A 15111-nucleotide genomic window follows, 5' to 3' on the forward strand; every position below is an offset into this window, starting at 1 on the left:
CGCAGAGTCACCTGCCCACATTAAACCTAAACTTGAACTCGCAGCCGCATGTCAATCCCACATTTTAGTGCCCGTGCTGGATTGTAACACCTTTGAGTTTCATCAGTAGACCGCAGTAGAGGCAGCACTGTCGGGGCATCCAGCATCAGAAGGAGCAGAGACAGGGAGCTTGTCACACTCTCGTCACTAACTATGTTGTCCACGTCTCTCGCTCCCCAGTCAGTGGTGGTGACACCAGACATCCAGCCAGCTGTGAGCGGGAGTTCCTCCCCGCAGCCTGACATCTCGTTCTGCCCCAGAGACTCCGCCTCCTCAACTCCAAACTCCACCCACAAAGTCAGCACCATCAGGGAGGTTCCCAACACATCCGGACACCAAGCACAGAGGGACAGGTGGAGTCTGATTTTGGTTTCTGTGCTTCTTTGTTGGGTGGAATTCATTTAAAATCTACTTTACAGTCTCATAGATTAAAGTTTTTAAATGATATTTATTGTTACATTCGACCATCAACACAGAGAGGCGTTTGTGTGCTTGGTATATAGCGTGCACTATCGATATTTACATATACTAATACTCATACTGATTTGCAGGGAAGAGGAAAAGGGGACGGTCACTGTGGTGACGAGACCTGACAGCGAGGAAAAGGACGCAGGGAAACGGTCTTCCACAACAGCGGATGGGGCGGCCAACAGCCACGCCTCCCGCAGCTACTTGCGGTCCCTCAGCCACATCAGTGAAAACAGCGCCGACGGCATCGTGTTGACGGACAGGTCAGCCGAATCCGGAGAGGTGATGTCTTTGGCCTTGGGGCTGTCCGCCAATGACATTGAGATGGAGCTGCCCAGCAGAACTCCTGAGCCGCCCAGCTGTGCTGCCTCAGACTCCTCAGACATGTCACCAACGCCCGACGACGTCACAGATCAGCACAGGAAGCAACAGGACACATCCAGCACTGTCCTGTCACCCTCCCCTCCCAGGACTGAAGTAGTGGAGTCGAACACTCCGTCACAGATGAACACACACCCACCGCCAGAGAGCAACGCGGTCCCAAAGAGCAACATGCACCCAGAGAGCAACGCGGTCCCAGAGAGCAACGCGCGCCCAGAGAGCGGGGATGTGACGTACATAGCCCGGCGGGTGTCGGTGGAGGAGGAGACGGCGGCTGCAGGAGCAGATTGTCTGTCTGGGGAGGGTGACGGTCTTGTGGACAGTGGGCTGGAGGATGCCCTAGCAGCTGTGGTCTCCTCTCTGGATGATTACAGAGGACAGTTCCCTGAGTTACAACTACTGGAGCAAGAGCTGAAGCTGCTGCAGGTCACGCTGAAGGTGAGGATGGAGCACCTGAGCTCAAGTAGAAGTAACGCCACTGTCTGTCTCACACTTTGTTTGCCTAATGTGGATATGAATCATTTCAACCCTAGATGGTTATCCTCAGGTAAAGGTGGATACAAAGTGATTCATGGTCAGGATGTGATGAACTGTCACGTCATCATCTCCTGTTTACATAAATATGCTACATAAGATCACAAAAATCCCATGTGATTATTTTGGACAATAAGTAACAATAATTTGTTTTTATTACATTCTCCCATGTTACATTATGATTTGGCAATTTAGATATGCATGGACCATGTAGTCAGAAAGTAAACATAAAGAGTGTCAACATGTGTCGTAAACAGATACAGTACAGACTCCCAGAGGTCAGCTGTGAGCCACATCCAGCACAAGTCAATAACATTACACAAGGGGAACAATCAAAGATTGTATCAGATAACTAACTATGGGTAATTAGTTATAATTAGTTGTGAGGTTTCATCAAGGCCATCTGTGGTTGAAACGTCCATATGAGTAGTCTTGTTTTTCACATGGCTGCTTTTTTGTGCCTCTTCATCAGACAGTCGCAGAGACGCACGGCATTGGTTCAAATATTTACATCAGAGAGGATTATTAGTGTCCATTATCCTTTCATTCAGCCTGTTATAAGCATTATGCTAATTGATAGCAAGCACTAATGCTAATTGCTGGGATACACGCATCCCAGCCTGGCATGTAAACACCCATTCACAAATGTTGACAAGAATATACTGTACTTTGTCCCCATGGCGATGCCTTTGCAGCACTGTCACCTGACCGTGCAGGGGGAACAGGAGTGTTACTCATTTGGGGGATTGAGTGGCATGCAGCGTATCCTCCTGGTTTCCTACAAAAGTCCTGCAACTCGTACATGCATGCAGTCGTTTCAAAATAAACCGTCTTCACAGGAAATAACTTGGTTAGGTTTAGGTATGGACTGTATAAGAAGTGGACGGTGTCATCGTGACATTCCCCACTGCTTTATGGACAATGGCTGTCGCCATGTTGTTGTTTTCGCAACCAATTAATGTAAATTACCATATTTGGAATGCAAAGGAGTGACGTAGAGACACCGTATACATCTCTGGTAGAGACATGTCAATCACAGTGTGTGTGTGTGGGGATGTGTGTGTGTGTGTGGGCGAGTGTGCGTGTGTGTGTGTGTAGGGCGGTAGGCACAGCCGGTCGCCCAGCGTGGTCAGCCTCACAGTGGAAACGGCTCTGTGCAGCTTCGACTTCCTCAACACGTCTGACTGGGAGGAGGAAGAGGAGGATAAGGGCAACAAGAGGAGTAGGAGTGGCAGGTCAGTGCTGAAAAATGAACTGCGGTGGTAAAATACTGTTGCCACTGACGGGTTCAGATTGTGATGAAAAGTGTCTGACTACAATATGGAATAAACCTTTTTCTTTACCTTTCACTTGATCAGGTCTGTTTGGTAATATTTGTAATAATATTGTAATATTGTAATTTAAAATAAATGGCATCCCTGTCAGTCACTTTGACACAAAATATGTGAAAATAGTGTCTAGGTTGAAAAATACCAAATTCCATCCTTAACGAAGTGGTCAGACTATTTTATGAATGGCTTCAGATTTGATCCTATAACAAGTGAATAATCTCTCCAGCTCATTTGTCCCATCTCGCTCCTGATACTGAGGAGACCTGCTGCCATCTAGTGGAGTCGGGTTGTACCACCACTCACTGCTCTGTTGATCAAACTGATGTTTGCAGCTGAGAGAGAAAACACCGCTTTCATAACTTCCATTGAAACTCGATGCTGACTAGATTCTTGCAATGTCTTGTTGTTGTATATAGTGTCATATCCCTGTGTAGATTATGATACCGTAAACTAATTATGTCATCTCATTTCTTGCCTATAAGGGGAGCCATTCATACACTGACGTCATCTTAAGGCTAAGATTATTATTTAATAGTTTTAGAAGGTTTATAAAATTGTTTTGTTTACATTTTAGAATTGCACCTAGTATGAAACCATATTAATCACTCAGACCTGATCTTTTTAACAAGGGCACTGATTCTAACCCAGTTTATTGGATTATTTCATCACCAATAGTAACATGACTAAATTCAACAAGACTTTAGACTCCGCATGCTAGCCTCTCTGCTAGGCTGCACTCATGCACGGTAGTGCTGGGAGCTAAGCGCTAACACATCTTTAGCGTGCTGGACACAGAACACAGCTGAGCTAGAGCCACGCCGCGAGCATCGAGAACAGGTGTCGCCTGTCAATCACAGTAACCCTCCCCTAAAGCATCCCTTGCTTTATGGTCTGTTTGTCTCTAAATGGACAAGAATTACTAAATTACTAAATGAGCATCATGCTGTCTTGAAGAAGCCTTGAAACTAGAGACTGAGACCATGAACTCATGTTTACTTAAATCAAGAGGAAAGTCATTTTCTCATAGACGTCTATACAACCAAAGGAGTCGCCCCCTGATGGACAATAGAGAGAATGCAGGTTTAAGACACTTCTGCAATGTCATCACTTTTCAGAGTTTGACGCGTATCTCCAATCTGTTGTGACTCTACAAATGGGAATAAACAGATCTTCTACGTGTCCGTTTGGGAATATAACTGAAGTGTGTGATAATATTCACTTTTACTTGAGCCGCCACTGTAACACTGTCTTAAGGGTTTCACATAATGTTAATTGATTATGTGTTGCCTGTTTTATATTGTCTGGGATCTCTTTGTCTGTACTTGCTCTGTGAGAGACTAATTCCCCACTCAGGGACACAAAAGCATAAAACAAGTGAACTGAAGTGACTTAAAGCCCAACTCTAACGGTGTGCACATAATGGCACTGAGGATGTCATTGAAAGTGCCTCTTGTGTGTCTGCAGGTCTCTGCAGGACAGGGGCTGGAACAGCCCCACGTCCCCCCTCACCACAGGCTGCACCACTTTAGACCTCTCCCTGGTGGTCCACCTGGAGAACTGCAGCATTCAGCTGTTGGTACGACACCGTTCTTATGTCATGTCCATGCTCTGTTGTCTTGTTGTTGCTCTTCTCTTAGCTTAGAGAACATTTAACGTGGGCTCCACAGCACTATATGAGATAAAATAAGAAAAGACATATACTTTGTCCAATACAAAGAAACATAGGTTTCAAATTTAAGCATGAATATCATTCAGTCAAATATCGATAGATAGATAACTGAACCTCACTTTCACTAGTACTCTAGTTCTTCTTACACATTTATTTGGTGGCATCGCTCCATTACTTGATCAAGTATTTGCACATGATACAACAGCTGTACTTAAATAGTAATAAGGGGGCGTTACCTATGATAATAATATAAAATCAGCCACGCCTCCAATGCCTGATCAAGTGGGATCGATCATTCAGCACTTTGGATGGTTAGGAGCGTTCCCGAGTGGACTTCTCCTTTTTCTTCTCTTCACAGAAAATTAATAGAAAATTAACTGGGATAATTTGAAGTATGAAGTGGCTGGCATTAATTTTTAAAAAGAAGGTTAAATGTTTGAAAGATCAATAAATTAAAGTAATACATTTTTTGATAGATAGATAGGCTGTTACAAAACAACGAGCAGGAGCAGGTTTAGTCATTGTCATGCTGCTAGCTATAACACAGTCTGTGTGAAAGCATCATCAGAGTTCTGAGTTTCTCTCAGAAACAAACTAAAACAGCATCACAGGCACTTTGTGAGAGGCGGACTCCATCAGTGATACCTGCCATTGTGTCTGTAGTGTCTGGGGATGTTCGGCCCGCTGCGCTGTGGGGAGATGTACGCCTTGGACAGACTGCTGAGAGAGGCTCGAGTCCTGGAAATCATCCGACGCGTCGCCAACGGCAACCCCAACCGCCTCAGACATCCTGCTGACGGTAAGACTGGTCTCTGGACATGTGTCTGGGCCTCTGCTCTCTCATCGTCAGCTATCACAATGCTGTCACATCAGAGAAATCATACCCTCCATACCTCTTTTCCATTCACTGTCCGATGATGTTGCACCAGAAATTGATGAAATCGATAAAGAGCCGCCCGCCGTAGAGGACCCAGCTAGAGATCACACATCAGTGCATGTAACAGGTGTTTTCATGACAAAGGCACAGTGAATAACTAACTAAAGTACACAGTGGATGTTGCTTCCTATCTGATAACATGAGCCTGGTAGCAAAGACAGCGAACACATCACAGTCAACAGGATTACCTATAGTATCGTTCTGTTGGTCACCACAAGAAAACACACGTCCACTAAATGTTACTTAATAACTCAAACGTTAAAGATTATTTTCACTGTACATCTAAATACACAAAGTAACACATTTGATGTTTTGTATTATAAAATCTGGATGGAAGAGAATTTATCAAATGTTCTTAAGTGCGCAACTAAAGTCGTACTGAACAGATTATGGAAACGCCGTCACCAAATAACTTCTGACTCATCTCTTAGTTCTGACCAACATTTATCTCACATGACTGGTGAGCTGTTCCTGCTGTTGGCAGCCCTTGAATCAGTTCATTAGTTTGTCTTTGTCTCAGGACAGCATGACACATGGCTAGCTAATACTTGTCAATACTAGCTGACATGAAAGAACAATTCAAACTTGCACAATTGAGACAAATTCACTTCATATTCAACTTGACAATTGGATGGAGACACGACTACTATGGACAGATGTGCTGATTTGAGACAACACCTGAGAATCCTCTGGCTTTATAAGTAACTGCTGTTTAAATGTATTGATGTAGCACCACTTATATCGAAAGAGCTAATGTCATCTAAATTCCTACATTTGGCATCCTCTCTCGGACCACGCCCATCTTTGAACTCAGCCTTCGTTTTGTCTATGTGGATAGATAGAGTACATGTTGGAAACCATGTTGGCTTCAAGCAAATCCCTTGTTGTTTGGTCAAACAGCTTCTGAAACTTCCTGCCCTCATGTTGGTGTTCAGTATTCTGTAAAAGACTAACTCCCTCTTCCTTTTCCGCTCTTGTTTCTCCGTCCTGTCGTCGTCCGTCACAGTGATACCACAGCTGGGCCTGTGCTTGGGTGCTGTGTCACTATGGCAACAGTGTGTGGGGCAGGGCAGCGTGTACAGCGTGTCTGCAGAGAGCTTCCTAAATACGCTGTCTACAGTCTACTCCGGGATTCTGCCGGAGAGGGCCGGCAACATGGCCGACACAGGTACAGCAACGTGTGTGTGTGTGTGTGTGTGTGTGTGTGTGTGTGTGCGCCTTGTTAACACCTGTATGTGTGTGTGTGTTTGTCCAGTGTTCCTGAGTCTGGTCGAGCGAGTGCTGGATCAGAGGTTACCGCGGCGGGGCGGTAGCAGAGACGGAGTGATGGTGACGCTGTTCCAGCTGTGGAGTTACTTGGAGGCTAACAGCATTATAGACATGGAAACACTCATCACCGAGCTGGCAGAAGAAGGTATCACACACACACACACACACACACACACGAAGCTTAAAGACAGAATTTAAAAGCCTCCCACTAAAAGAAACAGCTCAGTGCTGTCAACTCGTCTCCAATGAAAGTAGCAGCACAAGCTCCATAATGTGCTAAATCTAGATAGAAAGTCGCCATGTCGGCTGCCTGACTTTCACAATCTTTTCCCAAACCTAACGAAGGATTTCACGATCTTTTACTAGACCTAACAAAGTATTTCACAATCTATTCCTAAACCTAATTAAGTATTTCACGATCTTTTACTAAATCTAACAAAGTATTTTGAACCTCACTCAGTAGTTTTGTTGCCTGAACTAAGTTTTCTGTGAAGACAGAAGTTTTCTTTAGTGTATAAAGTGGAAATTGACATGTGTTGCTCATACAGGATTTATTTTTATTTTTTCTTGTCAGAGCATTTGATTAATTGATAACTGTCAGAATGTAAAAGTATGTTTTGAAGAAGATTATCGACCCTGGCTTTACTGAATGCAGAAAAGGCTTCTGATCGGTAACAATAACCTCCCTCCAACAGTGTGGTTGGTGCAGAGCCTGGCGTCATGTGACCAGGATGTGATCGTGCCCGCTCTGCGGCGTCCTGCAGAGTGCAGCCTGAGGAGGGAGGGGCTTCACGCTGTGGCCAAACTACTGAAAGACCCCCGAGGCAAAGTGTCGGCGTCCGCCAGCTCCGTGCTGAGGAGCCTGGCTGCCCAGCCCCCACAGAGAGAGCAGGTGAGAGGACACGGGACGGTTCACACTCACTTGATACAATATTTAAAGAATAGATTTGAATTTGACTAAATTGGGTTATTTCTTTCTTTTCTCTTTGACCTTATGTCTTGTCTGAGATACTAAGAATTCAATTCAATTCAGTTTATTTTATATAGCCCAATATCACAAATTACAAATACACATACGACATCCCTGTCCCAGGACCTCACATCGGATCAGGAAAAACTCCCAAGAAATAGAAAAAAAAACCTTTTCACGGGGAAAAAAAGGAAGAAACCTTCATGAAAAAGGAAGAAACCTTCATGAGAGCAACAGCAGCAGCATAATGTGTCTCAGATTGTACTGTTTAAAGGAGACTCGTACTTAGAAAGAAAAGAAAACAAAAGAGTTGCTTTTGTCAGTGTGAACAGACTCCTCACAAATATGGGAAATAAATAATGATAGCTCAATACTTCACGAGAGAATTCTCTCACACCTCCACCAAGGAAGCAGTTCTGTTCAAACCTGTAAATACTGAAACGTGATTTCCGAATGCATTGCTTGAATTGAGAACTGCAGCGTGTGCTTGTTCAAAGCGAGCCGCCACACTGGCTTAAAGACACATTGTAGTGGCACTCACTCTTCCAGCATTAGTTATTGCTATGGAGGCTGTGGGGAGAAGGACTCGTCGTCCAGCCTGTTTCTGTTCTCTGGTGAGGTAAATGAAATGTTTCAACTGCATCCACAGATGTTAACAGCTTTAGTTGAACAATGTCAGAATACAGTTTGACACACATCGTGGTCACTTGAGCTTCATTATCCTGAGAGCGGTCGCGGGGAATCCATTCATATTCTGTGGTCTGGAAGAGAAGCTTTGGAGGGGGCGTATATGGCCCGCGGGGTCTGTCACTGTACTGTGCATGTTTCATGCTTTCATGTTGAAAATAAAAACATTCTTTTTCTCGTTGGGTCTGGGGAATATACCTGTATTCACTCTCTGTCAGAAACACTGTCTCTTTAAGACCCCGTCCTTCCAGTGCCCAGTCTGCTCTGATTGGCTTGCAATAACCATACGGTCACCTTTATAAAAGGTCATTCTCGAGCCGTGGGAGGAGATACTCAGATGGAGGGCGGTACATTCTCATGAATGGCTTGTTGAATCACATGCAGCTCACATTCACTACCTGTCTTATTTCACCGTTTGTGGGTTGGTAGGATAGACAGAAGACTTGTTCATGATATGTCCCCTTTAATGTTCAATCTATATCATTCTTATAACTTAGATTTGAATGTTAGTCCTTTTTATAATAATGAATCAGCAGCATGTGGATGTGACTGAGTATCTATAAAGGTGTTCAGACAGAATGTCCAACATGTCATCGGGACATCTAGTGAGTGTAACATTTGACATGTGACACTGTGTCTAAGTTTCAGAACACATGATACGTTTGCCTTGTCTGTACTGACATGACTTATTATCAGCCTGCACAGAAAGCAACACTTCCAAAACCACGATGACGATGGTGAGATATGACTGAAGGGCTACTCAAACCGCATGGCGACACGTTGAATTTCCCAAACCGTGTATTAATAAATGTAAATACATGGCGTACCAAGACAAGTTTGAGTTTGATGGACGTGCTCCACAAGGAGGAACGGGGCTCTGCTAGTGGTCACACAGTCTGGTGTACATTCTGCACATAGATACGGGCAGGATCAGGTTTACAGTTGTTTAAGAGTTCTGAAGTGAAGATAGGAGGCCTGAGATATAGGAGAGGAGCCAATGAGTCCTATCTTTGAAGCTTAAGGACAAGTGTCCCCAGGGCTTCATCAGGAGACAGAACGTGTCAACACTGTGTTTCCTCCTCAGGCCTTGGTCAGCTGTCTGGAGCTGCTGGAAGACGAGGACGTGGACACCAGAGTGTGCGGCTGCAAGGCCTTAGCTTGTCTCAAGGTACGAACGCACACAGCCGTTTCTCTAAATCTGCATAACGTCTGTATTCATTCTAATGTCCTCATCGTGCTGACCACCTGTTGTCGTTCCAGGCCAAAGAGAGCATTGACCAGTTGGTGTATCTTTGTCGGACGGACAAGGACGAAGTGCGAGATGCTGCCAAACAAGCGCTGCTAGTGCTGGGTAATAAAAGTCCTCCTCAGAATGACCAACACACATTGGTTGTGTTGATTCAGACGCGGATGTGTATCGCCTACCTCCACTTAATGCACTTTACATTTCTTATCAATTTACTCTCACTATAATTGCTTTTCTGTATTTGTTTTCATCGTTCTCTCCATTTATTTCACAAGACCATAATTGAGGCAGAAATAAGAAACATACATCTTGCTTGTTTTCCACCATTTGTCCAGCACAAACGTCTGTGGAGCGGAGGAACACATTCATTCATTCATGCGTCCATTCTTTTGTTGTTTTGTTCTTCATTTATTTGCGTGGAGCAGGAGAGGAGGGGAAGATGGCCTACAGACACGTGGAGACGTCCCAGGACAGCATACCGAGACTCTTTGCTCCAGGAAGCATGGCCAGCACCGCTTTCTAACACACACACACACACACACACACACACACTACTACCACTAAAACACATATACACTATATACACTGTCAGAGAGGTTGCAATAGTACTCCCATCGAGAACAGCAACTCTACTTCACACTGGGCAAACCTTTAAAGTCAGTAAGCTACAACCTCAGCGGTTTGTGTTCATCTCCATGTGCAAACTGCTCAGTTGGACTGAAGAATGTACAATGTGAGCAGGCTTGAACGGAAGGAGGAAGGGTGGATTTGAAGGATGAAGTGGATGCTGAGAAACTCATTCATCTATGTCCCAGAAAACAAATCCAAATATGTTAGCAAAGGTCTAGAGAGCTATTTATAGTCCCTTTGTTCAATAATTCACACTTTGATGGCCTACTAAGTGCCCAGAATGTTGAGTTTCTTGTTGTAGTTTGATTAGTCTCCCCTTGGTCCCTTATAGGCATATGTAGACTCCGCCCATTAAATTAAACCACTTCTCCTAATGGATACTGACGGCTCTAGTTTAGGCTTGGACCCCTTTTTGAACACTCAGACCTGCCTGCAAAGTGAAGCACATATTATCTCATACAGTTCTGCCTTTACTAAAGCCACTGGCTCTCTACTTACGCTGGCTGATTTCATCTTTTGCCGGATGGCTGTGGTGACCTGCACCGTGTTGCAGTCTAGACTACTACAGACCAGTCCACGGCCTAATGGTTTTGAGGCCGAGTCCATATGGAACCAAATCAAGACCGAGACCAAAAAAGGAAACCAGTGCCCATTCAAAGTCCTTCACACTGTTGTTTTTCACTGTTTTTTACCTGCCTAACTGTTGCATAGTTTGCCAAGCGTGATTTGTGATTACTGCTCCTAGAAATCACATAGTATTAGAAACATAGTATTCTTGCACAGTATTTATGCGACATGGGACTGAGACCAGACTCAAGTACTACGGCCCTGAACTGCAACCCTCCAGAATGGAGAAGCTGAAACGGTAACCACTTCACTGGCGCATTAAAACACTGTGATGGACTCAAATAGGAGGAAGTATTGCTTTGTTCTTCAAATAAAGTTCTGAACCCGCATGTTTAGTGAGGTCACAGCGACCTTTGACCACCAAATGGTAATCACTTCACCCTCAAGTCCAAATTGACCTTTGTGCAAAATGTGAGGAGCTTCCCTTAAAGGCGTTCCTGAGCCATCAGAGAACTGGAAACAGATTTGAAGGCGGAGCTCCGCTTATTCCTATGAAAGTTTCCTTGAAGCTGCTCATTCACATGAACGGAGGAAGGAAAGGAACTCTGGATTCAGCTATCAGTGCATTTCACAACTTGTAGGACCCAATGATTTAAATGAGCACTGGGAAGTTGATTTACCCTAAAGAGAAAAGAAATGTGTGAGTGTTTTTGGGCCCCGCGGCATCACATGGCCGACCCAGAGGTACCGAGGTTCAGCCACTATCTTCAAAGCTCTTCCTGGGGACGAACTGAAAAACACAACTCCTCACACAAGAAAGAGCGATTGTTCTACTTCCAAGGTGTCGTCTGACTCCATCTAAAATTGTCCCACATAACGTGTGTGTGTCATAAGCTGTAAGGGCGTCAACACGAGGCTTCAGCAAATGGCACTTTTTGTCCAGGCATTGAAAAAGAAACATAAGGAAATCCCCCAAAAATATGGAAGACTCCTTGAAGATCTTTTTTGGAGTGCAAGTCCTCGTCCCTGCTGAGCGCGCACGCATCACAGCGGGCATCACATCCTCGCCTGGGAGGTTGACTTTGGAGTGACCTGCAGGTCACAGGACTGTTGATGGGCAATTGGACTGCATTTGTGGACTTGATGGGAACATATAGGCATATGGCTCGGCCTGTGAAGCCCGGTGTAATGGGGAGCGGCGACGCGTGCTGGAGGTTCAGCAGCTCACACTCTTCTACTGAAATGACTTCCAAGTCAAGAGGTCCGAGTGCAACATGTTGACTGACTCGCAGCCTTCATGTGGAACGCTGACTGCTGCTGGCACCAGATGAAAAAGACTCACGTTGTAGCTCTGCTTGTAACTGTAGGAACGGTATTAAGCTGCTTTCAGCGATCCAGTGCCATTACTGTTTATAATATTGACATATCATATTCTTTATGGAAATACATATAAAATGACTGTATGCCACTGGAATTCAATATTCTGTGATTGTAAATTGTTTTGAATCTTAACAGAGTCTTCATTTGTGAATGTATACTTTGTTTTATAAGATGTGTTTTTACTGTACTCGTGTTTCTTTGCAGCTGTTAAGTGTGGCGACGCTGTGTTTGGAGTCACTGAGCACTTGTATCACTGTCACAGACAGACAGGTAACTGGGGGAGATAGATCGCTCCATCCAGTTCTGGGATCAGTTCGCTCTAAATTCACATCAATAACAGTAGAACCTCAGACTCAAACTGAAGATTAAAAAAAACAAAAAAAACATTTGCCTTTGTTGCGTTCACCTTGACACCCTGAAACGTTTGAATATGAATAATCATAATAGAATTGAATTGCATTTCAATGAAATTGGCCAGACATGGAATCCTAAACTCTTAAAGGGCCAGGCCAGGGTTTCTGCCACTGACTACAAATGATACTTAAACCTTTAGAATGCTGCTGACCGGTTTCCAAGGAAGCCCATTGCACTCACCAAGGAACAACATCACAGGCCTTATTGTGTGATTATGGACCACGTTATTACAACATTTTGACTATTTCATAATAACATAATGTATTTATTGCTATTACCCCTCAGTAACTCATAATTACAAGATAACAACCTGGTAATTATGAGATACTAAGGAATTGTTTAGGAATCCTTCCACTTCACTGATACAGTATGCATAAAAACATGTACAACACTATAGCGTGGGGAAAGTTCCAGCCCGAAGTCAAGAACGTGGTTTTTAGTCAATGGGATAAAAAAGAAAAAAGGATGCAAACACTCTGGCATCATTCTTGAGTGCTGCAATGTTCCTAAAGGGTTGACGGTCATCCAGCAAGTTCTCCACACTGAGTTGGACCACCGTGGGTGAAGATGCCAACATGTCCGGCCCGGTGACTCCATTCCTCTTGTTTCATTTGTTCCATAGCGACACTGCTGACAGTGATGTTGCCACTCTGCCTTTTTTATTCGTATTCCCTGTGTCCCGGTCCCATACTGTCTGCTAATGTTATCATGTAAACATGTTGTATCGATGTCGGTCTGTGGGTCCATGATAGTTCATTTGTGTCCCACTGGATGAAATATGATAACTGTGGTGGTCCTCCATCAACATTTCAGTTTGTTATGCAGAATAATTGTTTCCCCCATCAAGTGCATATTCCACTTACTCACTCGGGTGGTTAGAATGAATGTAAAGTATGCAAATGATCACAGCTTTTGTCTTCAAGCAGGAGGGTCAGGTTCTTAATACACAATGTGCCAACCCTGTTCACTTCTCTTACTTACTGAGCAACCAACCAGGAGCAGCATGGCGTGTGAGGCTGTACCCATCTTTAGAGGTGTAGGGCCATATACAAACATGGATGTTGTGTTACGGTTACCTTTACCTTTGAGATTAAAGTCATCCATAGAACTGCCCTCAACTAAAGACATTCTTTGTCAGCAAATACAATACTATACTTTTGATATTGCTGACTATTGATGAGCAGATCTGTAAAACTGACGCTCTCAACAAAGAATTGCACAAAAGCTCCACTTTTAATCTTGTTTGCTAGAGACGTGCTCATTAGTTCCTTTAAAGCCATTCAGCATGTCAAAAACATTAAGAATCGACTGTAGAGATATTAGTCGACTAATTAACTAAGAGGCTTGCTCATAATGATGTTAGGAATAACAGGCATAAGAAATGCAAGATCAGAAATGAAAAAATTCTCTATGAACTCGGGTCTTAACCTCTGAATTAGTACTCGGGTTAATTGCAGAACAGATATTTCTCATTAGCCCTCGTCTAATTTCACGCATCATAGATGCATTATGACTTGTCCCTAAAAAAGAACTGACATTTTCAGATGTTATTTTAGACGTGAGGGACGATCAGACAACTATATTGGGTTCAATACTCCAGCATATGATAAGCAACTGGCTGCAGTGTCACAGGAATCATAGGACTGGTGTTACTGTATGTATATGTACTGTATATATGAGGGCTTCCACTGTGTTAAATGTATGTACCGCTCTCAGCAATCTGCAGCTATACCTCTGCATCCATACAGCATCTCAGTGTTTTAAGTGCCTGGAGGTTTGATAATAACAGAGATGCAATAAGAGATAGATGATATACTTTATTTAAGAATGAAATAAAAAAACACTGCAGCACAATTTAGATTTTCTTATACAATCTTGATAAATTGTGCAGCATTGGAAATGGAATATTATATCTTTTTTTTCTTTTCTAAAATATATTTCCAGGCATTCTGGTGTCAAACATATACAACATATTAAAAATGTGTTTAAAGATTGTCCGATGAGCCATTGTGTTTGTACACTATACAGTGAGCTGCTCACACTCATATTCAGCCTTAGAACTGTCCTGTGCTTCCTTCAGGTGAGGGGGGGTTGAGATGCTTTAGGTTGGGAGACATCAGCTGACTACCTCATCTCAAACAGGGTCGAGACAGCAGCTGGATCAGCATACTGCTCTCATTAAACAGCAGAGAATAACTTCCTCAGTCAGATGTGCAGGTACATGTAGGAGGATCATGACTGAAGCCATGTCATGTGGGGCATTGATTAATAATTGATGGACACAGCTGATTGTACACTAAAACCTTTTAAAAGGCAGTCAAATAACGTCTGTGCACTTTCCTGGTCATTTCCTCACTTTCAATATGGGCAAACATGTACTGTGACTGATAGATGTGACTTCATGCTACACAGCAAGTCAAACGCCACAGTATCAACCACAATTGCCATTGCATTAAACACATGCACTCACGTCATTTTTAATAATTAGTTTTATTGGAAATAAACTCATATCTTATAACGTTTTGACTTGTTATGCTTCATTCTAATAACGACTTTCGCATATCTCCGAGTGTCCCGAGAGAAGCATTA

General features: G+C 43.6%; 1 protein-coding gene across 3 annotated transcripts in view; it reads left to right on the top strand.

The window, feature by feature from the left end:
• Positions 1 to 12207, top strand: part of LOC117731694 (rho family-interacting cell polarization regulator 1-like) — a 55145-nt gene extending 42938 nt beyond the window's left edge. For all 3 annotated transcript variants that reach the window (XM_034534001.1, XM_034534000.1, XM_034534003.1), the window contains 11 exons: positions 220 to 392; positions 591 to 1326; positions 2521 to 2657; positions 4218 to 4329; positions 5086 to 5221; positions 6366 to 6527; positions 6615 to 6773; positions 7324 to 7520; positions 9370 to 9453; positions 9546 to 9636; positions 9957 to 12207. In XM_034534001.1, the coding sequence (XP_034389892.1) occupies positions 220 to 392; positions 591 to 1326; positions 2521 to 2657; positions 4218 to 4329; positions 5086 to 5221; positions 6366 to 6527; positions 6615 to 6773; positions 7324 to 7520; positions 9370 to 9453; positions 9546 to 9636; positions 9957 to 10054 (2085 nt within the window). In that variant the 3' untranslated portion in view covers positions 10055 to 12207. The remainder of the gene's footprint in view (positions 1 to 219; positions 393 to 590; positions 1327 to 2520; positions 2658 to 4217; positions 4330 to 5085; positions 5222 to 6365; positions 6528 to 6614; positions 6774 to 7323; positions 7521 to 9369; positions 9454 to 9545; positions 9637 to 9956) is intronic.
• The last annotated feature ends 2904 nt before the right edge of the window (positions 12208 to 15111 follow it).

This window comes from Cyclopterus lumpus, chromosome 6, assembly GCF_009769545.1.
Source record: "Cyclopterus lumpus isolate fCycLum1 chromosome 6, fCycLum1.pri, whole genome shotgun sequence".
Lineage (NCBI taxonomy): Eukaryota > Metazoa > Chordata > Actinopteri > Perciformes > Cyclopteridae > Cyclopterus > Cyclopterus lumpus.